Source organism: Ursus maritimus, unplaced genomic scaffold (assembly GCF_017311325.1).
Source record: "Ursus maritimus isolate PB19 unplaced genomic scaffold, ASM1731132v1 scaffold_9, whole genome shotgun sequence".
In the NCBI taxonomy this organism is placed as follows: domain Eukaryota; kingdom Metazoa; phylum Chordata; class Mammalia; order Carnivora; family Ursidae; genus Ursus; species Ursus maritimus.
Genome location: NW_024427107.1, coordinates 20451019 through 20473813, shown reverse-complemented (window position 1 = coordinate 20473813; position 22795 = coordinate 20451019). Strand labels below are relative to the sequence as shown.

At 43.3% G+C, this 22795-nt stretch overlaps 1 protein-coding gene across 6 annotated transcripts in view; it reads left to right on the top strand.

Moving 5' to 3' along the window:
* Nucleotides 1-21435, top strand: part of NCOA2 (nuclear receptor coactivator 2) — a 282394-nt gene extending 260959 nt beyond the window's left edge. For all 6 annotated transcript variants that reach the window (XM_040625584.1, XM_040625583.1, XM_040625579.1 and 3 more), the window contains 8 exons: nucleotides 1742-1907; nucleotides 4723-5001; nucleotides 5685-5762; nucleotides 7431-7665; nucleotides 9506-9683; nucleotides 10332-10530; nucleotides 12745-12834; nucleotides 17542-21435. In XM_040625584.1, coding sequence (XP_040481518.1) covers nucleotides 1742-1907; nucleotides 4723-5001; nucleotides 5685-5762; nucleotides 7431-7665; nucleotides 9506-9683; nucleotides 10332-10530; nucleotides 12745-12834; nucleotides 17542-17553 — 1237 coding nt within the window. In that variant the 3' untranslated portion in view covers nucleotides 17554-21435. The remainder of the gene's footprint in view (nucleotides 1-1741; nucleotides 1908-4722; nucleotides 5002-5684; nucleotides 5763-7430; nucleotides 7666-9505; nucleotides 9684-10331; nucleotides 10531-12744; nucleotides 12835-17541) is intronic.
* Nucleotides 21436-22795: the final 1360 nt, after the last annotated feature.

The following is a 22795-nucleotide window of genomic DNA, read 5'->3' as shown; positions in this document are numbered from 1 at the left end:
TCCTCGTTTTGCTTCTGTGACATGCGGTTCTGTGGTTTTTCTCCCCCTTGTTGCCACTTTCCTACATCTGCTCCTTCCTCCCACTCCCTAAGTGTAGCAGCAGCAGAGTGATCTGATCACCCTTGTGTTTCAAAACTTAGTTCTGGGAGAGCGCGAATGCCGGAGAAGCAGGAAGGGCAAGAGGAACCGTTTCCAGTAGTGATGTCTTACTGAGAAGCAAGGCAATGACTGGGAGAAGAGGCAGGTGTAGAAAAGGCCCCAGAACGGGAGCGCGAGTCTCCGAGAGTGGCATTTGCCTTTAGCAACGCGGGACCCTTTGAATGGACAGGGTTGGCTGCGTCACACACTGCTTGGCACTTGGTGGTGGCCGCACAGCCAGGTTGCAGGGGCTCAGAGGCGGTGGAAATGCGGGCTTGGAGCCAGGGACAGCCGGTGAGCAGTGTCACCTAGCGTGCGCTTAATTGGGCGATTTTCTTTACAAGTTACTAGGGATAAATGGAGAGTATAAATTGTTTTTTAATGCACCATATTATAACTGTTTGAAATTAATTGTTGGCTTTAATAGTCAGCATTTCAGGACTCTAGGCCAGAGTGGCATATTAAGCTGTCTTTAGAAAACATGGCATATGAAATTGGATTAGATAGATAACTTCATCCTTTGATGGATCTATTCTCACTTGCTTAAGAATGAAGCTACTTACTCAGAAACTTTTCTTTTCTCCAGAACATCATATGGTAACTCTTAAGAGTACAAATTAGACTCTTTTGGCAAAATACTAGTGTCATTTTCCCTTCTGATATTAAACTAACTCAGAAGCTCTTTTTAAACACCCCCCCCAACTTGTCAATTGATTTAAATTATAGGAGTTTTATATACCATAGAGTTTGGAATTTAGTGTTACAGTTATATCACCTATGATCTTATATAATAAATATAATTTGTACATTCATGATCTACTTTGCTTGACTCCCTAACTCAGAACGGCCGAGAGCCTCACTTTCTGAGGGCTTTAATAAATGTTCACAAGGCCTGCTTATACATGACTAAGAAATTTCCTATTAGTCCAGCCAAAGTTAGTCTAGCAACAGCTGAATTCAAAAAAAATTAATGTAGCTTTTATGCTTATAGGTCTCTGGTCTCTCCCAGGTGGGTCATCACATCACAGCCTCATATGAAATAAGACTGTTCAAGCAAATTTGTCTTTCCTACTAAAGTGCAGAAAAATCCTTTGATTACTTCAGGGCAAAGCAAATATATAGATGCCTGAGAAATCAGTGTAGATTTGTGGAAAACAGTAATGAGGCGGGCCCTGAAACCGCGCAGGTCTGTGCTGGCCCCCCAGCTTCGCGGCGGCTGCTCGTGTGATCTCCAGCACGTGGCCTAGCCTCCGGAAGCCTCAGCTCTGCCGGCTTTACTTGAATAGCTCTTATTTTTACAAGTATTTGTCTTATTACAGGATAATTATGCAGTTATTTATTTAGCTTGGCCAACCTTAAAGTGGGGGCAATAAAAACAAAAATCATACATCAGATGCCTCGATTGGCGTCTGGCCAGTGTCAGGCACTGAATAGTGTCTGTTATTGTGTGTTGTCATTTTGTTCTATGTCTGGCTGATACGGTGTTTATTACAAAGACCCTGGAAGTCAACTGGTTGACTTCCGTCAACTTTTAAGAGAAAAAACATGTTCTCTGATCAACTGGCTTTTCCATGGGCCCAAGGTGAAGCTTGTCTCTTTACAGGCAGCCATTTGGCAACTCTCCAGATGACCTGCTGTGCCCACATCCTGCCGCAGAATCTCCAAGTGATGAGGGAGCTCTCCTGGACCAGCTCTATTTGGCCTTGCGGAATTTCGATGGCCTGGAGGAGATTGACAGAGCTCTCGGGATACCAGAACTGGTCAGCCAGGTACACACCGAGGGAGGCTGGTAGGGGCCTAGCACGTTCGTGGGCACGAAGTTGACATTTTCTTTTGTTTACAGATGATCTGCAGTCTGCTTTTTTAGAATACTTCTTTACCTCATAACAAGCTAGCTCTGTTTTCTTCCTTGCCCTCCTTGTTACTCCCACATAAACTTTTGCCCAAGAGTGGAAAACACTGAAAATGTGCTTTACGTATACTTTGGGTTGTTGAGCTGAAAGGCAGAAAGTCAAGGCCAGCTCACCTAATGACACAGAGGGACCCACGAGGAACAGAGAACAGAAGTCAAGAACAGAGCATTGCTGGCCCCGTGACCTAGAACCCTTTCATCTAAAAAACCAGGCCGTATCCGTGATCATCCTATTAAATCTTTACGCTTGTGGGCTGGCGATAGGAAGCTGTTGTGCTGAAAGACTACTTTGCACGTGAGTTAGCAGAAGTCATGTTAGAGGTAGCTGCGGTTCATTAGTCATCTTTACCTTTGTGTGGGTTGAGCCCACAGTATTTGGGGGATACTTAAACACAAATGGGAATATAAGGAAGTTAACCAGTCTTAATGTGCTTATTTAGCTTTCCTCCTCCTGATAATTAGTTGGTTAAAGTAATTCTCTGCTTTAAAGAGCACTTTATAGCAATAATATAATAACCTAACCTAGTCTCATGGGATCACATAGTATTTTCTGTATCCAGCTACCCAGCTAAATTTGCAGGAAGCAGACATCCTGGGTTACTTTGTAAAGAGTAACAACCGCCACAGATTTTAAAAAATGATCAAAGTCTTGGTACCGTCTTCCTCTTTTCTCAGCAGAAATCCTCTCTATTTCTTACTGTTGAGAAGGACCTTCCCATGTCCAGTGTACTTCCCAGACGTGCGGCGTGTCGGGAGGGTCTGTCAGAGAGGCGAGGCAGGGTCATCGGAGGCTTCTCCGAAGCACAGAAACAGGACTGGCCTCACTCCCACATGGCAGCAGACATCAGGGTGGGGGGGTAAGACTTGTCAATTCATACCGAGAACAGCAGAACGGACAGAAATGACGTGAGAGGCCTACATGATTAACCCAAAGTAGATCAAGAAAGGGGCATGGGATTTAAACGTTTCCTGTGTGGCCCGTGTGCTTTGCCTCAGCGGTACTTAGAAGTCAGCCTCTTCAGTGTCGTTATCCTCGAGTTTGGTCCAAGTGACATTTACAAATGTGGCTGTTGGGATTGCTGAGCGACTTGTAGCATTGTTTTTATCAAAGCTACGTCTTTTCATCGTGAATATTTTTAGTCTCCTTTTTTTATCTATTTGTCTTCTATTTCGTCTCATCACATCCATCCTCAGTGTAGTATCATCATAGTAAACTGAATTACAGAAACATTATTCAGTGGAGTCAGGAAATGGAGAGTACAAATGGATTTATTTGTACACATCAGAGTTGTGTGTTTTCTTTAAAAATGGAAATTATTGGGCGCCTCGTTGGCTCAGTTGGTTAAGCATCTGCCTTCAGCTCAGGTCATGATCCCAAGGTCCTGGAATCGAGCCCCGTGTTGGGCTCCCTGCTCAGTGGGAAGTCTGCTTCTCCCTCTCCCGCTCCCCCTGCTTGTGCTCGCACTCCCTCCCTCTCTCTCTCTAAGAAATAATAAATTTTTTTAAATCTTTAAAAATGGAAATTATTTAATTAAATTTCTTCTCTGTTAAAGATGGGCAAATATTTAAAGTTCTGTGATAGTTTTGTGGGTGTAGTTAGAGCAGTAATTCATTATTGAGTGGTTTCCCCTGGGTAGGTTCCATCCATATTTTTAACACTATGCTGGAGAGGGCAGCCGACCCAGTTCTCACGGGTGGGCCGCGGGGCCTCGCTGACAGTGAGGCCAGGGTCCTGGGCAGCACCAGGCCCCTGCTCTAACTTGGATAGACTGGTCTGAGTAAGGCCTAGGACATGACTAAGCTAAAAAAAACCTTAAGAGATGCTTTTGCTGTTGGGTCCTTCCCTCCTTAAATCCGGAGGTTTGGGGCAATCATCGTAGAAGTAGAAGGAAGAGAATTAGCCAGGTGCGCCTTTATGCCCTAGACACAGACATGGAGGGGCCACCTACGTCTGAGGTGCTCCCCCTTGCATTAGTTCTGGATTTTCTACCCCTGCCTCATTTGAGCCAGATAGATAAGGCAGCCGTAAGAAGTCAAGAACGACAAACACGTTAAAGATGTCTAAAATGCTGGCAGCCACAGAAAACAGTGACATAAAGGCAGTGTGTGACGCTGGTGAAGAGCTCAGGTGCCGAATCACAGCCTGGACTGGAACCCACTACTTCACTAGCCACACCGGCCTGCCGCAACTTGCCTTGTGTCTCCAGGTCTCAGTTTTTGTTAGCTGCAAAACAGGAATAGTGGTGGTAGGTACCCCAACACTGCTGATCGCAGCCAGGCACCAAGGTGGTTGTCTAATGAGAATGATTGATACAGGTATGCAAAATTAGTGAAAAAACCTAATGCTTCTAGGGCACATTTGCATTTTAAAGTCCGGGTCAGTCTGATTGGCGGAGTGAGGAGGACGAGTCCCATCGTCAGGGCCTCGTTCTCCCTTCCCGTGGAAGAAGTGTTGCGGGGAGTCAGGCCCGACCCCGCTTCTCTCCACACACACGTGGGCATGGTAAACAAAGATATTCTCTAGGAAGGGAAATGGAGTCAAGCTAAGGCCCTTTGAGTAGTGAGTAAGTGTAAAAAGCTTCAAGTATATGACAGTGAGAACAAACCACCTTCTCTTACTCTGTTGTTTTTCGTGTTTATTTATCGGTGCTGTCTGGGGGCTTTCTCCTCAGAGCCAAGCGGTGGATCCGGAGCAGTTCTCGAGTCAGGACTCCAACATCATGCTGGAGCAGAAGGCCGCGGTTTTCCCACAGCAGTACGCATCTCAGGCACAGATGGCCCAGGGTAGCTACCCTCCCATGCAGGATCCAAACTTCCACACCATGGGACAGCGGCCGAGCTATGCCACACTCCGCATGCAGCCCCGGCCGGGCCTCAGGCCCGCGGGCCTGGTGCAGAACCAGCCGAATCAGCTGAGGCTCCAGCTGCAGCACCGCCTCCAGGCACAGCAGGTGCGCTCTGTGCGGGGAAGGGGGCGGCCGCGAATGGCGTGACCTTCCTGTGTCCTTGGGGAGGGCTCACCGCTCCTCCCGTCCCTTCCAGGATGACCCTCCGTCTCCTGCTCTTTTCTGCTTTCCTGGGTTCCCTTCTGTCTCCTCCACTAACTCCGCTCCAGCAGAGTAGCTGTTCTTCTGTTTCCCAGCCCTATTTGTTAACAGCTTAGCCGTGAGCTCTCTGAGCCTCCGTTTTCCTGTCTGTAAAATGGGGCTGTTGTATGGTGTAGCACAGCGTGTATGTGAGTAAAAGGGCCTCACGTTTCTAACCCATAGTGAGCACTCAGGACAACAGTAACTCCTGTTCTTAGTACTGTCTCATGACAGAAACGGTCACTCTTAGCTGACTGGTGGCAGAGCAATGCTGCCTTATGAATACCTGGTTAGCTCAAGAAAAAGTGTTCTCATTGAAACAAACCTAGACAGATTTCCATAAACAGTCCCAAATGCCTTCTCTATTATAAGTAATGTGAAACCTTACTGATAATTAGCTTTCTAAGGGAGTTCAGCTGTAAACCATGTGGTTTCGATATCTAATGGCATTCAGAGGTTATGTTGGGGAGGGTGATTTCTCAAGAAAGGTGATTTAAAATACACTCTGTTTAAAAAATGTATTGATTCTTCTGTGTGTATGCATTTAGAACCGCCAGCCGCTTATGAATCAAATCAGCAATGTTTCCAATGTGAACTTGACCCTGAGGCCTGGAGTACCAACACAGGTAAGGAGCAGACCAGCCATCAGCTTTCACAGCATCTGTTGAATTTCTCTGTTATTTCTTCCTCCTTGATCTTCTGTGCCAAGTAACTCAGAGGGCCATATGACCCGGACCAGCACCGTGGATCTCTTTTGTCATTCAGACGTCCATCTAGCCCATCGCTTTTTTTTTTTAAGACTCATTTATTGGTTTCAGAGAAAAAGCACGCTAGCTAGCATGCATGCTGAGGGGAAGAACAGAGGGACAGGGAGAGAGAGACTCAAGCAGACTCCACACCGAGCGCGGAGCCCAACGCAGGGCTCAATCTCACGACCCTGAGATCGTGACCTGAGCTGAAACCAAGAGTCAGATGTTTAACTGCACCACTGAGGCGCCCCTCGCCTGTCATGTTTGTAGTTCCCTCCTAAACACTGCCTTTTCACTGCCAGCTCCAGTTGATTCTCATTATTTCCTTTTGTTGTGTTCTATCAGATTAATGCAAACACTGAATTAGTGATTAGGAGAAAATACAGGGTTCGGTTCCTGCCAGCCTGTGGTGACAGCATCGTCATCAGTCCATCAGTACAGAACCATGTTTCATGTGTGTTTTGGTTTGAAGACACCTTATGTATATTACATAACAATATATATTGTTGATTCGTTACCTTGAACTCCGCAGCACTATGACTCTGGCCTGAGTGAAGCTCATCTAACGTGGTTTTTCCCGTAAGGCACGCCACAGCCTCTTGTGTTTAGGAACACGAGGCAGCACTTTAGCGCTACTCATAGGAACCACTGTAGACAGCAAACTCACCAGGGAAAAGCAATACAGAGTGAAAAACGTGGAACTGAATAGTCCACAAAAAGGACACTTCTTCCCAGTATGAGGCTGAGGCAAGAAGGCAGCGTGTTGCCTTGTTTCAGCCTCAGGGGGGAATGATACCACCTTGGACGTCTCAAATTTTTTTGCCTCTTGGCACATGTCCGCAAATAATGGCAGTGCTGTGAATAATGAGTTGGGGGTTACAAATAAATTTTAGCAAGTAGGTAAGTTCACCAATATGGAATCCATGAGTAATGAGGATTGACCATGTATTGCTCGGACCCCATAAACAGCCTTTGGCCTCTTGCTGGCAGCAAGCGTTGGCACCCCTTCCCTGCACCCGTCCCTCCATTCCTCCTCCTCGCTCTGCTCTGGCCTGTTTTGTATGTTCCCGCCACCCCCTTCTCCCTACACTCCCTGCTTTCTTCCTGCTTCTGTTCAGCCTTTTCCGAAGTGCTTCAAGCTACGTTTTGACACCGAAAATTTGGATTCGCTTTAGACTTGAATGCCCCTTGCATGAGGCTCCAAATTGCCATCATTAAGGTTTATATGACATTTGTCTTACAGATGGGACTGGTATTTTGAGGTCCTTTAGTTAACTGTGCCTCTCACAGTTGAGTTCCAAGTTAATTGAACTTAACATTGAACTTGCCCATGTAAGTCATTGCAGGGTTTCAGAAAAATCATCATCTCTATAGAATTTAGAAGTTCACATCTTCACCCATCAATTGTTCAACTCTAAAATTTTCTTTCCCTGTAATTTCATTTTCCAAATGGTCTTGTCCTATTTCTAATACACAGTTTGTTTTTTGATCTCTGTCTTCCCCCAATGTTCCCTCTGTGTGTTCCCCACCTCACCGCCATTTTAGGCACCGATTAATGCACAGATGCTGGCCCAAAGACAGAGGGAAATCCTGAACCAGCATCTTCGACAGAGACAAATGCATCAGCAACAGCAAGTTCAGCAGCGAACATTGATGATGAGAGGACAAGGGTTGAACATGACCTCGAGCATGGTGGCTCCTGGTGGCTTACCAGCAACTCTGAGCAACCCCCGGATGCCCCAGGCAAATGCGCAGCAGTTTCCATTTCCTCCGAACTACGGTACTGGGCTTCCATCCCCAACACCTTTCACCAGCCCTTTCTCCCCCGGGGTCCCCCGGTCTTGGGTGTCAGCTCCTCTCTCACAGCTCTTTGCGTGGCTCCCAGATGAGTCTGGCTAACCAGGGAGTGATAGGCAACCTGGGAGGACAGCCGGGGCCTGTCAGGAGTCCCCAGGTCCAGCACAGTACCTTCCAGTCTCTCAGCGCAGGTACCACCTGCTGTCTGAGTGCAGCTCTTACTGTAAGAGTGACTGAAGTAAGTGTGCGTGTGTGCAGTCCCTCAGGCGCATGTGTGAGTGTGAATGAATATACATGTTTCGGTCAGCGTCTGTACACACAGGTGCATAGCTGTGTATTTATATTGGAAACCTCTGAGTCTGACTCAAACAAATCAATAGATACATACAAAATGTTGAAAGACCTCTGTAAATGCAAGTATTAGACATTCTATAATTTTTGGAAAAAAGATGATACCAAATCTTTAATGAATAGATAATTCCTGAGAAGTGTTATCAAGAAACCCCAGTGGAAGGCCTCTTGGTTTTCTTTATATTGATTTGTTGTTTAATGTCAGTCTTAAGAGACAGACGTGATATCATAAACATTAATATTTGTGTGCATGTCATGTTCAGTTAATGGTTGAATTATTGATAACAGTAAGTGCTTATATTGTAATATTCTAAATGGTTTTACCTATCTCTTGCCAGAGTTATCTATAAATATCAAGTCTGTGTGGTGCTTACATTTATGTCTCCTATTTCTTTAAAGAAACAGATACTGTGCAGCTTTTCCTGTGTGATCATAAACTTTTCTTTCACAGCTAATCTAAGTATCAGCTAAATCTGCACACTGCACACATGTAGGCAGAAACGCACTTCCCTCACTGTCCTTCTCGAAATTTCCTGAGTCGCTGCCTTTGTTTCGAAGTTCCTTTCCTCTGTGTCCTTCAAAAGTCTTCTAAAAGTTCCTTCTCTCTTTTTAGCATAAATGCCATTTTCTTCTAAATTGAACAAGAAGTTTCTTGTTCAGGTTAGAAGCTTACACTGAATTTTCTTTTCTGGTTCTTGCTCATCTTAGATAGCACTGAAGTACCATAGAGCCCTTTATAGAAACGAAACAAGCTAATCATGATGCAGTTACTTACTTTTTAAAATGCATTGATTTCATCACAGAATGACTTGATTCAATAAGAAATTATTCAAATGTGCTAACTTTTTATATAGCTGAACTTTGATTTAAAGTTTAAACAATCGGGGCGCCTGGGTGGCACAGCGGTTAAGCGTCTGCCTTCGGCTCAGGGCGTGATCCTGGCGTTATGGGGTTGAGCCCCACATCAGGCTCCTCCGCTATGAGCCTGCTTCTTCCTCTCCCACTCCCCTTGCTTGTGTTCCCTCTCTCGCTGGCGGTCTCTATCTCTGTCAAATAAATAAATAAAATCTTTAAAAAAAATAAAAATAAAAAAAAAATAAAGTTTAAACAATCCAATTTTAGTGATATATAAAAATTTAAAGATTATTTCAGGTAAAGGAGAAATATATCTGTTTGACTCGTTCTTGATTTGGAGAGGGATAAGGGGAAGGAACAGTATTTCCTCTATCTCTAGTCATGGTGGTTAGCATGGTTCTTTGGCACCCTTGTAACTACCACAGAGAATCAAGATACGGAATTTTTTGCTTCATGTGTTTTATCCCAGTTTGGAATCTAAGGTGTGTATCATTAACCAGCACATGATCAGGTATTTGAAAGTAATTTTCTATGTAATTTGAATGTTTTCTATTTTTCCCCCTAGTCTCTACCGTAAAACTAACAATCTCCTTTGGATTTCTGTTTTCTTTTTTAAGGAATAAGTCAGCAACCTGATCCAGGCTTTACTGGGGCGACAACGCCCCAGAGCCCCCTGATGTCGCCCAGAATGGCACATACCCAGAGCCCCATGATGCAGCAGTCTCAGGCTAATCCAGCCTACCAGGCCTCCTCTGACATGAATGGGTGGGCGCAAGGGAATATGGGTGGAAACAGGTATGCCATGTTTGTGTGTCATTTCGATATAAACGATCACCAGGGGATCTTTCTACAGACCACCTGTCTCTTTTCTGTATTTTTCCTTTTCTTCTCTTTTAAACTAAGTAGGCTCCACGCCCGACACGGGCTTAAACTCAGAACCCTGAGATCAAGAGTTACATGTTCTACCGACTAAGCCAGCCAGGCGCCCATCTTTTCTGTTTTTTTCCTAGGGCAGAAGTTATAAGAATTTACAAATGCTTAGTATATCTTTTCCTTAGGAATAAAAGGAACTCCCCTCAGAAGGTATCACCTCACCGATTCAAGCTAGAAACTGCTCTGGAAGGCAAGGCCCTGGAAGCCGTCCTTTATCAGTACATGTAATAAAAGCAGACAAATAAAAAGCTTGTGGGGTGTAAATGGGAAAGTGGAAAATATATCTCTAGACCTTCCCCGTGATGTTAGGAAAAGAAAAGGAGTATGGTCACCCCTGCAGCTTCATTGAGCACTTCCCCTCTCATTTCTGATTTCACCCCTGCTGGCTGCCCCACCCTGGGTTCTTTACTGTGAAGTAAATGAAGTAAATGTCTGAGAAGCAAGTACTCAAAACTGCCTGCCTGTTTGCCCTACAACTGTTGACATTGTAATCTTTTCCTTATGTTCTAGCATGTTTTCACAACAGTCACCACCACACTTTGGGCAACAAGCAAACACCAGCATGTACAATAACAATATGAACATCAATGTATCCATGGCGACCAACACAGGTGGGATGAGCAACATGAACCAGATGACAGGACAGATCAGCATGACCTCAGTGACCTCCGTGCCTACGTCAGGGCTGTCCTCCATGGGTCCCGAGCAGGTGAGCATGCTGAGAAGCAGCCCATTGTCGCCTGATCATAACATCTTGTCTATTTCTGCATTCAGTGTATCTTTCCATGTACTTAACATCTGCCATCAACTCCCACATTTATTTTGATGTTTTCTCACCTTCCTTTCACCTGTGTTAGTGCGATTAACAGAAATACTTGTTAATGACGAAATAAACATGAAAGGATTCTTCACTGCTCAAGGATCTTTTAAAATATTTCTTAACTTTGTCACTTAAATTATTTCTTATTTGAGGAACTTAGCAATATTTAAAGTGAATCTCTAAAAATGGAATGGTGAACATACTTCTTAAATAGCTTTGTTTTGGATTTATAGTTTAAGAACTGATTTTCTCCTGAATGAAAGACAAGATGAATCTCAAAGGCCAAACTTACTGCCTGCCATCCAATTAGCTTTATTCCCCACCCCACCCCTGCCCTGTCTCCATCCAGTTAGCTTTAAGTGATGCTTCCCTCGTGCAGGGAGACTGACACCGATCATCCAAAAACTGTTCTCTTACCATCTCGGGGATGTGAGTGCCACGGTTTTCTCATCAGTATTTTTTTTCTTTTAAAGATTTTATTTATTTTTTTTGACAGAGAAAGACACAGTGAGAGAGGGAGCACAAGCAGGGGGAGTGGGAGGGAGAGACACAGGTTTCCTGCTGAGCAGGGAGCCCGATGCGCGGCTCCATCCCAGGACCCTGGGATCATGACCTCTGGTCAATATTTGTTGAAGAATTCTGCTTAAGACTGTAATTCTGACTAAGCCCGTAAAGATTCTACTATCCCTAAGAGCACACCGGCTTCACTTGGTGGCAAAGAAACTCAGGCGTTGATTTCTCAGGTAGCCAGCGTGGGGTTCAGAATCTGTGGAAGCTGATCCACGGGTAAAGCTATTAGTGAATAATATTTAAATTGTATTTACAGAAGACCTTATTTCTAAAGGGCACAAAATGCTTGGCATGCTAATACCTCAGTAGTTCATGCAGAGTAGAGATGTGGCAAGGACCCTGAGTTTTAATTCATATGTGGAGAAATTGAGGCATGGAAAGTTTAAATGACTTAATAAGTCACTGACAGAACTGTACGTTTCAGTTAGATCATAACTGTGAGAATGGTGAAAGATTCAGAGTTTGACTAGGTCTGTTTAATCTGATGTTGGTAAACCACGATTTGCGTGAAAATTTTACTAAATTTTACAGCACCTCGGTGCTTTATTCTAAAAGAAGATGTTAATAAAAATGCAAGATTGGTGCATGAAAAAATTTAAAGCCCTTTGCAATTTAAGAAAGCTCTGTGTATGTAATAATAATTTGCACTTCTTGTAGTTGAGTTGGTGGTGGCTAAATACTTGTTTGGGTAAATTAGCCATAATTAAAGGTAGACTTTTATCTTTTCAACGGAGAAAATGTAGTGTTGATTTTGTATTTTCTAAAGGAACCAGTAGTGGTTCCTGATTTTCTTTCTAGGGAAACTGTATAAAGCAAGGGCCGCTGAGATGGTCTAGTCCTACTCAACCTACCTGGAAGTAAATCCGTGCATTTTTAATAATCCAGATCGCTTCTGCATAGAAACTTTTGCATAGATTTAAACATTTTGAGTATCAGAATTAATTTGGAAGCCCAAAAAATACAACTATAGCGTGTTTCTTCTGACAAAATCAGTCCTATACAGTATTAGTATTTGGAAGTTTACTTAGTAATTTGTGAAAGAATTGTATAAATGCTAATGAATAGTTCACTTGGTTGTAGAAGATTCATAAAATTCAGGACTGTTGGGTACTCAGACTTGCTCTTGCTAATCAATAACTTGCCTAAGTAACAAAGATATTAAGAGCTTCTCAGATGACTTTAAAGTCCCAATGTGAGTCATTGGTCTCATTGGAAGCAGCCAAAAAAGGTGAACATGTTAAGGCCTGAAAATGTTTCTACTGTTATTATTTCCGTCAAATTTCTACACAGAATGCAAATTTTAATTTTGAAGGCAGTTAGTATGAGTATTTATTTTCTTGTTCGTCCATACTCCCCCCAAAATGTATACGTGGGAGAGCGGACACAGGGCTGGAGCCGTTTTTATATAGTCATTTTTCCCCATAATTCTAGTCCTAAAAACCAAGACAAAGAGGAAGATTGATGGTTGGTTTTTCCGTAGGACACTTTTGGACGTCCCACTGAACATAGCCCTGTACTGTCTTGTGCCCCCAGGTTAATGACCCTGCTCTGAGGGGAGGCAACCTTTTCCCAAACCAGCTGCCTGGAATGGAAATGATTAAGCAGGAGGGAGACGCATCACGGGTAAGAAACAGCAAAGAAATGTGTGAATAGGGCAGTAAAGGAAACGTGTATATTTTATAGACCAAAATTGGCAGATACATTGTCAGCCAGGAGATTGAAGATAGTTGTGACACTTGCGATTTTTAAAAATATCTTGTAATTTTCTGTGACATACAATGGTTTCCTGTGAATAATTATTTCTTTACACTCATTTTAAGTGAGCTAATGGTGGCGTATGAATTAAGAACACTAATTTTGCTCTAGAGTGATACTATTATAGCAAAGCAAAAAAAGTAGCAATGAATCAATCACATTAGGGCAAACTTTGATTTATTTTTACTTTTTCTGAATCATAATGTTAGATTTTCAGGAGGATAAAGAGGAGCTAACTTGCAATTGTTCTCTATCCCTTAATTAAGTTTATGTTTATTCTTTTTAAGGGGTTTTTTCTATATTTCATTTTATTTAGGCAGCAGTCCATGTATATTATTTGCCTATTATCTTCGCTTGTTCTAAGGAGAGTGATGGTACCCTGTTCAATCAGATCTTGAAAAAGAATAATCGTTACTTAGAACCCAACTGAATTGTGTGCCTAGGAGCAGATCTGTTAACAGGAAGCCTCTGTGAGCGGTTTAGCACATAGATAAATGGGCCTGCAGGGCCCTCTTAAGGCAAGGGATATAATCCTTAGTGGTAGATAACTTTTTTTAAGTTAAAAATTCTCTCTCAGTGGAGAAAATGTAGGCTCGATGTTCAGTTTCCTACCGAAAAGTGGATCTTGGATGGTTTTGTTAATACCTAAGTTTAAAAAGTAATAGATCCAGTGGCGCTTGGGTGGCTCAGTCGGTTCAGCAACTGACTCTTGACTTCGTTCGGCTCAGGTCATGATCTCAGGGTCGTGGGATCCAGCCCCATGTCAGGCTCTGTGCTCGGTGTGGAGCCTGCTTGAGATTCTCTCTCTCCTTCTCCCTTTGCCCCCTCCCCCCTCTCTCTCTCTTGCTCAGTGAGTAAAGCATCTGACTCTTGATCTCTGGGTCATGAGTTCAAGCCCCACGTTGGGTGCAGAGTTTACTTTTTTTAAAAAAAGTAATCTAGATTGTAAAAAAACACAGTGTGTGAATTTTCTGTGTGGTTTTCTTTTTAAAGAACCACAGTCAGGGTCGTGGGTGGCCCAATTGGTTAAGCAGCTGCCTTCAGCTCAGGTCATGATCCCAGGGTCCTGGAATCCAGCCCCAAGTCAGGGTCCCTGCTCAGCAGGGAGTCTGCTTCTCCCTCTCCCTCTGCCCCTCCCCCCGCTCATACATGTGTGTGTGCTCTCTCTCTCAAATAAATAAATATTAAAAAATAGAAAGAAAAAAAAAGAACCACAGTCATGCATGGCAGAGAGGCCCATGGGTGGGAGTCTATAGATGTTTTCTGTAAGTACCCAGATGTACAGGTCATCTAAGTGGTTAATGTTGCTATAGGGAGTCATACAGAAAACAGAATATATTACATATTGATCGTGTGTTTAGACTCGAAATGTGCCATTTATTGAAGTTTGAAGCCCCTTAGGGGACTGGCATCTTCTTGCTGTCAGTCCTACCTCCCCCACCCCAGCCCCCACCTCACTGCGCCTCTACAGAGAGTGGCCACATGACTCAGTGATGGCTTGTGCACAGAAAGAAGCTTCAAACCTGGGATGGCACTTCGCAGAGGAACAACGACATTAGTGATAATTAGGCTCCACTAAAGGATAGCCCATTTTAACCCAAAAGTGCTGGGGAGCTTAACCTCTGAGCACATCAGAGCTCCGTGGGAGGAAGAAAGCATTTGGGGACCAGGATCACATTTCCCTCCCTGAATCCACCACCACGGGGTCAGTGTGACTGTGTGCTGGCCCAGGCCAGCACCCCCACAGAGCAGGCACCCATAGTCTTTTTAGTTCCAGAAACAACCAACAGGTATTGAGCATTTACCACAAGGCTGATTACCTGCAAAGAGCTTTATTTAAACTAGATCACTTAAACCACATCACAACCGTATGGTAGAATTACTGTTTTGAGGGTTTAATGACTTGCCCAAGGTCTCACAACACCAGGAAGGGAGCCCAAACAGGCTGACCCCCCAAGTGTGCGTTACCAGCCCCCGCAGTCTACCACCCACTTCCCCAAAGGGGACACGGAGCTCCTGGGATATCTTTCTAAAGGTTTTATGCAGGTGACATTGGAGAAGGCCCCCAAAAACAAATTGGTTGCTATTCCCTTCTCTCCTTTTATAGATCCAGGATCGGCTACCCTGCAGAGGGGGGCTGGGCACAGTGGAGAGAGGTAAAGGTGCAGGCCAGGCGGGCCGGGAGAACCAGGGTATTGACTCATGCACGTCTACGTACCTGACTGGCGCCCGCTAAAACTCACATGGAAAGATTAGCATCACAAAAAGCAACTTTCAGTAAATATAGGCTGTTCTCTCCATCACAAGTACCTTTCCAGATCCATGGTGAGAGCGCTCTGCCTGTTGTCATCTAGCCTGGGCTGTGCGCGCCCCTCCCACTTTCTGTTTTTCCCAGTCCGCCTCTTGAATCTTGCTTACCCATCTGTACTTCGTTCGTGCGCAGTATTAAGGCCCGAGAACAGTCCGTCAGACACTCTTGTTCCCTCCAGAGAAGATACGTACAGGATAGCCCTCCTAATCCCTGAGTAATAACTGGCAGTCACTCTGTGCTTGTCACCGTACTACTGACGCGTGCGCAGAGGGGGAGCCGGTCATCTGCAGCCTCTTGTGTTTCTGTAAGAGGCTCTGCTGCTGTTGTGAGTCAAGGAACTGTTCTCAGAATTTTTACTGGTAAGCTGGCTCTATTTGTTGAGCTGGAAACCACTGTGATTCATTGTTAATTGAATCTATGTTCCACTTATCCTGAGATGGAGATTAAAATTGTACCTTGCTTAAAGCAGAGCTAGAATATACAGCTGTGGACTTAGCAAAACACCGTTTAGAGAAGGGCAGTTACTCCGTAGAACCGAAGCGTCCGCTCTCACGGGGACTCACAGTATGCTTCGGTATTTTACCTCTGCTTCAGCACGCCGAAACCCAGTTTACTGGTCAGCCGCGAGGCTCTTGCGTCCGGCGTAGCTGTCATTACTCGTATTTGCTCGTGTGGCGGAAATCGACCTGAGGTGGTGACGGTCACGATAGCGGCGAGATCACTGACCGAGCCCCTAACGCGTTGCGAGAAGTACTTAAACACTTCGGGTACACCAGTTTGTTGAGTGCTCACGACAGCCCTAGAAGTACTCGAGACAGAGGGGTTAAGTGACTCCCGCCCCCTAAAGTGCCACAGCCGAGGCCAGGCCAAGCAGTGTCCTCTAGAGACGCATGCCCTGTCACTAGCTGCTGCTGGGCGTCCGCTCACGTGACAGAATCCTGCCGCCGTCAAGTTGCTAAGGACGGGAGTACTTCTCCATGGAAGTTCTTTTTCCAGACGAACTGGAAAATTGAAGGATTTTTCTCCTATTTCAGTCAGAGCCCTGGAGTATTTCTCTATAAAATCAGATGAGTGACACAAATTAGGCGTAAGGATATGCTTCAGCTTTAGGGTCTGGAGAGAAGGACAGTGACCGCTGCTCTCTAGGAGCCGCTCTGACCAGGGGCGCCGGCGCCGGCGTGGGGAGCCGGGGAGGGCCGCACAGCGCCCGGGGACGTAGCCCCGTGACCGCGGACTTGAGCCACGGCCGGCCGTTCGCCCGCGTCTCTCTTTCCGAGGGGCTACGTGAAACGTCCTCTCTGATCTGACTTAAACTAGATAATCTCTAGTGGCCCCCGTGTGCTAACTGTGTCGAAATATCCAAATCCCAGAGGCAGTTGTTACTCGTTCCCACAGCAACCAGTATTTCCTGTCGCATAACTGGCGCCATGCGGTGACTTCATTGTCTACCTGGCCCCCTCAGTGTTTTGGTAGCAGTGACCAGAGGTATATTGTTATGGTTGTATCCCCAGCACCTGGCACAGAGCAGAATCTCCATATTTGCCACATGGATAAAATATCTTGGGGGGAAACCTAGTCAGTAGCCGAAGAAAAGCACTGACAGATAGACTTGCACCAACCAAGCAAGTACGTCCGCGCGAGTCTTGCTCGCTCCGGCCCTCAGCATTCAGTCATTCAAACTGCCAGTGCATAGCAGCCAGAAACTAGCACGAATGCCCCTCGAGTCAAACCTTGCTCGTTCAGCTTGCTGAAGCCAGGAAAACACCCCATGGAATCTGGGGAGTCTCTGCACAAGGGAGCGTCAAGACGGACATTTCGTTGACAGTGGGTTTGTACTAGAGGACGTTGAGGAAGGATTAAGGAAGTGGTGGCCACGTCTGAACTGTGTCGTCAAAAAGCAAAGGCAGTTCCAGCAACGAGGTGTTTTAGTAATCTCGTTTGAGAAGGTGGGAGAGATTAAACTGGTCTGGGATGTCACTGGGCAGAGAGCAGCAGTCATTCAGAAGGAGAGATTGGTAATCCACTGGTCTCTTAGTCTTCGAAATGGTGTGTAGGATCTGCCGACCTTTAGAAATAACATGCCCGGTTCGGAACGGTGCCTTCTGCCTGTCTGCACCAAAATCAGCTGTAATTCATCCAGATGAAGGCTTTGGGATTGGCCGTGTTTAAAATGGCCAAGTATCTGCTGATTTCATGGTGAGCTTTATGACGGTGTTATAAGAAATTCAGAGGTACGTGACAGTCTTCTCTCTGTTCTCCTGCAGAAATACTGCTGACACTGAAGGTAGCTGCTTGCCTCTCTCTTCAGCTGACTGGGCTCACTTGCTCAAAACACTTACCAGCCCGGAGAGCTGTGTCTATTTGTTTTGACCCAATCGACCTGCCAGCCAGTTCTGCCAGAGCAAGGTCAGCAGATGGGCCTGGGCCCGGGCTCCCAGGGTGGGGTCCACTTGGCTGTTGCAGGAGGAGCTGCCTCTTCTCTTGACAGTCTGAAGCTCGCGTCCAGACAGTTGCTCAGTCTGTTCACTGCATTCACCTTAGTGCAACTTAGATCTCTCCTGCAAAGTAAATGTTGACAGGCAAATTTCATACCCATGTCAGATTGAATGTATTTAAATGTATGTATTTAAGGAAAACAACCATGCTCTTGTTCTGTTCCTGTTTGGTTCCAGACACTGGTTTCTTGCTTTGTTTTCCCTGGCTAATCAGTCTAGTGCAAAAGGTTAAGATTTCATCTCGGGGAAAGAAAAGAATTTAAGAAAAAAAAAATCAAACTAAAGGTGTTGTAAGCTAAAGCCTACATTTGGGATAAAAGCAGAGCAGACACCATGGACAGCGCTGTACGTACAGAGACACCCAAGACGTGAAGACCAATAAAGTCATAGTTGCATCTTTGTAGAAGCTCTAGAGACCATGTTGGAAAGAGTTTCCAGTTACCGAACAGATGAAAAGGAGCCTGTGAGAGAGGGCTGTTAATATTAACAAGTGCTTTTTCCTTTTTTCTTTGTCAAAATCAAAGTAGTGCACCTAAATTGTGAATCAAGAAGAAATATTGTTCATTTCCAAACTGAGTTCCCTTTAGATCGCTCAGACAGCTTTGATTCGTACCTCTTCTTCTCCATGTGATCCTTTCTCCACCCCCCCGCCTTCCCCACTTCTCCCCCACATTCATTTATCTTGTTTAAAAAAAAAAAATTAAAAAGCAACAGAAACCAGGTAAGCCCTTTATTTCCTTAAATGTTTTGCCAGCCACTTACCAATTGCTAACTATTAAATTTCAGAAAAATGCATTTACTGGCAAGGAGAGGAGCAAAGCTAGGACTTGATACCAATCAAACTAAGGATACCTGCTTTGGAAGCATGTTTATTCTGTTCCCCAGCAACACTGGCCTCCAAAAACGGGCAAAATAACAGTGTGTTTAAAATTGACAGCAGATATCACAACAGATTTAACCTCCGCCATGTGTTTTTTATTTTGTTTTTTAGCAGTGCTGACTAAGCCGACGTTTTGTAAGGTACATAAAATCCAATTTATATGTAAACAAGCAATAATTTAAGTTGAGAACTTAAGTGTTTTAATTGTATAATTTTTGTGAGGTATACATATTGTGGAATTGACTCAAAAATGAGGTACTTCAGTATTAAATTAGATATATTCATAGCAATGTCTCCTAAAGGTGTTTTGTAAAGGATATCAATGCCTTGATTAGACCTAATTTGTAGACTTAAGACTTTTTATTTTCTAAACCTTGTGATTCTGCTCATAAATCATTTATCTAATCTATATGATATGCAGCCGCTGTAGGAACCAATTCTTGATTTTTATATGTTTATATTCTTTCTTAATGAACCTTAGAAAGAGACTACATGTTACTAAGCAGGCCACTTTTATGGTTGTTTTTCTTGCCCACTCTAGTAGGGGAATAATCTTTTAGTAATTGGCGTCAGTTTCAGACAGCCGCAATACCGAGAAACTGATGGCCCTTTTTGAGCTATTTCTCCCCAACCCCTAATACACATACTTTCTTACCTAAATTTCAGAACGATGTCTTTTTGATGTCTAAAAAGCAAAGCATTTTATATCTCATTAGCCAGGCTTTTTAGGAACAGAGAGGTTTTTCCTTGAAATTTGATTGTTTGTTTATCTGTGGCAGGGTGGAAAACGTACCAACTACCCCTATTTCTATTTCTCTCTCTCCCTCTATGTGCAAATTAGGGAGTATAGGAAGAGACACAGCCCAAAGATAAATGGTGACGTAGACAGTCTGAAAGTGTTGCTCCATACTAAAGAAATTTTCTGGAAATTTGCATTTCGATACTTGGTTCCACTTGAGAGGGGTCTCACTACAGGGAGGTGGCCAAGGAACAGCACTTCTCGGCGGCCACCAGTTCACGTGGCCCCCTCGAGAGGCTCTACGCGTCTCCACCGAACCACTGGGTTGCCCAGTTGAGACGGAAAAAAATGAGCAGATGTTGGCCCAGAACTCCATGACCTCATCGGTGTGATGAGGCTCACATGACACAGTTTACTGTGACCGGTTTTAAGTTGATTTTTAGAAAAATGTGAATCGGAATGACTTCAACTTCACACAGCACAAAGGAGAAATGGAGTTTAAACTGGCTTTGTTTTGTTTTTAAGTCCCTTTTCACTAGAACACTGTCCAAAAAATATCTGTGTATCTTGTATCGTTTACCCATCTGCCCACTGTGTCTTAATGTCAATCCCAATCCAGACAAATCTGCAAACCTGGGATACTGGTAATTTAGAATAATTCATGATCATTACTGTTTTGAAGGAAAAGAGATGATAAATTCGCTTACGGCTCAGACCAGGTAGTGGATTTTGCTTTACATCTAATTAAGAGAAGAAAAGTCGGTGAAGGAATCCTCTGATCATATTGATCGCTATAGAAGCAAAAGCCAAATCAGTCCCCTTCATGATCAGTATTTCTCATGCTGTAAACAATAAATTTGTTAGACTGAGGACTTGGTTTTGTTTAATAGAACAAAATAATCAGTGTTTTACTTATATTACTAAATGTGAAAAACACATAATGTGAAAAGTATACATACATTAACTTGGTTGTAAAACTCATTTAAGTGTTCATGTAATGTGCTAAGTTTAAAAAGTGAAGTGAGCTGTTTTACTACAATGAATTCATTCGACTCAAAGACTAAAAATGCCCCTCCCACGTGTATCTCTTATGGCCTGTAATAACTGAAAGCAATGTTTTTGCAGTTTATATAATGCAATTTTTAATCTGTGTTTAAAAATGGAGTTCATATGGGCTTAACACATGAAATGGGTGGCACAGGTCCACTTGCAGAACCCAAAGATACACAATCAATTTTGAAATGCAACTTAAGCCATTAATTGTTGGTGTGAATTTAAAATTTTCTAGTATTTGTATGGTAGTATGCTGCCTAAGAGCAAAGCATTCTCTGCACAAAAGAAAATTACTGTAGTGGCTTCGATTTTAATTAGAATTTTCTCCCTGGTGTTTCTTTATAGACTAAAACAAAACCTTTTAAGTTTCTTACTACAGGTAAAAGCTATGTGCAAGAACCTCAAAATGCTAAAATCTAGCATAATGCCTTAGATCTGTTTTTAAGTCTTGTATATTCCTACATAGCTGTCCAATGTATTATATTTGTATAGTGAATTGTGTACAATTTTTGAATAAGTGCATCATCACTGAACCTTTATGTCGTTGAATAGTGATGATGATACATTTCTTCAAACATTTAACTGTCATTTTTGTTCCTTTGTCATTTGTGGGTTTTATTTGTACAGTTCCTCATGAAGTTGCATCTGAGATGTGTGTATATGAAAAGACTATACAAGGGTAAAATTAAGCAATATATTAACTATGGTTCTTCAGGAGAAAGCGTACAGTGTTTCAGGTTGTGATTTATTTTCAAAATGGAGCTGACTCTGAACATGACTTCGTTCACCTGCGTTGATGTTTGTATTTCTAGTGTGAGCAGTTTATGCAAAGGTAGATCTATTCAGAGAAATTTTAAATACATTTATGCAAGTTAATATTGCTTTGCTGATGCTATTTGCTTATTTGATGTTAAATAATGCTATTGTAAATAAAGAATTCTGTTGTTATTGCATCATTTAATAAATTTTAATGCCTTCGGGTTTTACATGGCTTGGGAGATTTCAATGTGTTTATTTTGTATCTTCATTCATAACTGCATTTTAATTTAAAATACCTGACCTGTAATGTAATCATCTCTTACATTCAGACAGTAGTTGACACTATTCCCGGCACTTTAACATGCGATTCCCCTGCTGAACCATTTTGCAGATTTTCGATTTGAAGCCGGGAGCTTAGGTCTTAAGTATGTCAAATACAGGCTGAACGTAGGCCCGCGGAATCCCGGATGATGTCACTGCTCTCCTCACCAGACTGTTGCACCTCTCATCCCCATCTCTCCAAAAACATGGGAACAGTGTGGACTTCTGACTGGTTATTCAGGTTACACATTACGTTTTAGAATATCTGTGATGGTTTTAAACGTTGATTTGTTAATAGTTGATAACAATACAAGCACAGTTCCTAAAACCCGGGTCATAAACTACAGGAAATCCTAGTATATATAATCTGGACTTGTGTTTTTAAAAGATATAAAAACAACGTGAGTGAATAGAAAACTCTGTCGATGCTGGGGCACCTGGTTGGCTCAGTTCAGTAGAGAAGGTCACCTTTTTTTTTTTTTTTTTTTTAGATTTTATTTATTTATTTGTCAGAGAGGGAGACAGCACAAACAGGAGGAGCAGCAAGAAGCAGACCTCCCGCTGAGCAGGGAGCCTGATTCGGAACTCGATCCCAGGACCCTGATCGTGACCTGAGCCAAAGGCAGACACTTAACTGACTGAGCCACCGAGGTGTCCTGAGCACGTGACTCTTGATCTCAGGGTTGTGAGTTCGAGCCCCACGTTGGGTGTAGAGATTACTTCAAAAGTAAAATCTTTGAAAAAAAATAATAAAACTATCAATGCTATTAACTATACTAAATTAAAGGAAAAAACATGATTAACTTTAGTAGGTACCTTTTAATAAATTTGCATAGGATAAATTTCAGCCCCCTTTCATGAGAAAACGTCTTGGAAAAGTAAATGTCCTAAAGTTGTTTAAGGTTATCTGATGCAGTCCCACTGACACATCTTACTTAATGGTAAAACATTTAAAGTATTAAAGTTGGAACAAAACAAGGAGACCTCACTACAATGCTGAGAAATGAGGTATTACTACTGGAATAGAAAAGGTAAAACATTTTTAGTCAATTTGACCATCTATATTGAAAACCCAAATGAATCAACCAGCTCTTGGAATGAATCAAAAAAGCTCAGTCAGAAGGCTAGAATATACAAAAATCGATACCTTCTGTCCACACTAAAAACCAATTTTTTTCTCAAATCTCTATTTACAACGATAATACAGTGCTTATAAAATAGGATTACAGCTAACACAAAGTGTGAAAGACGTCTGTGAAGAAAACTATAAA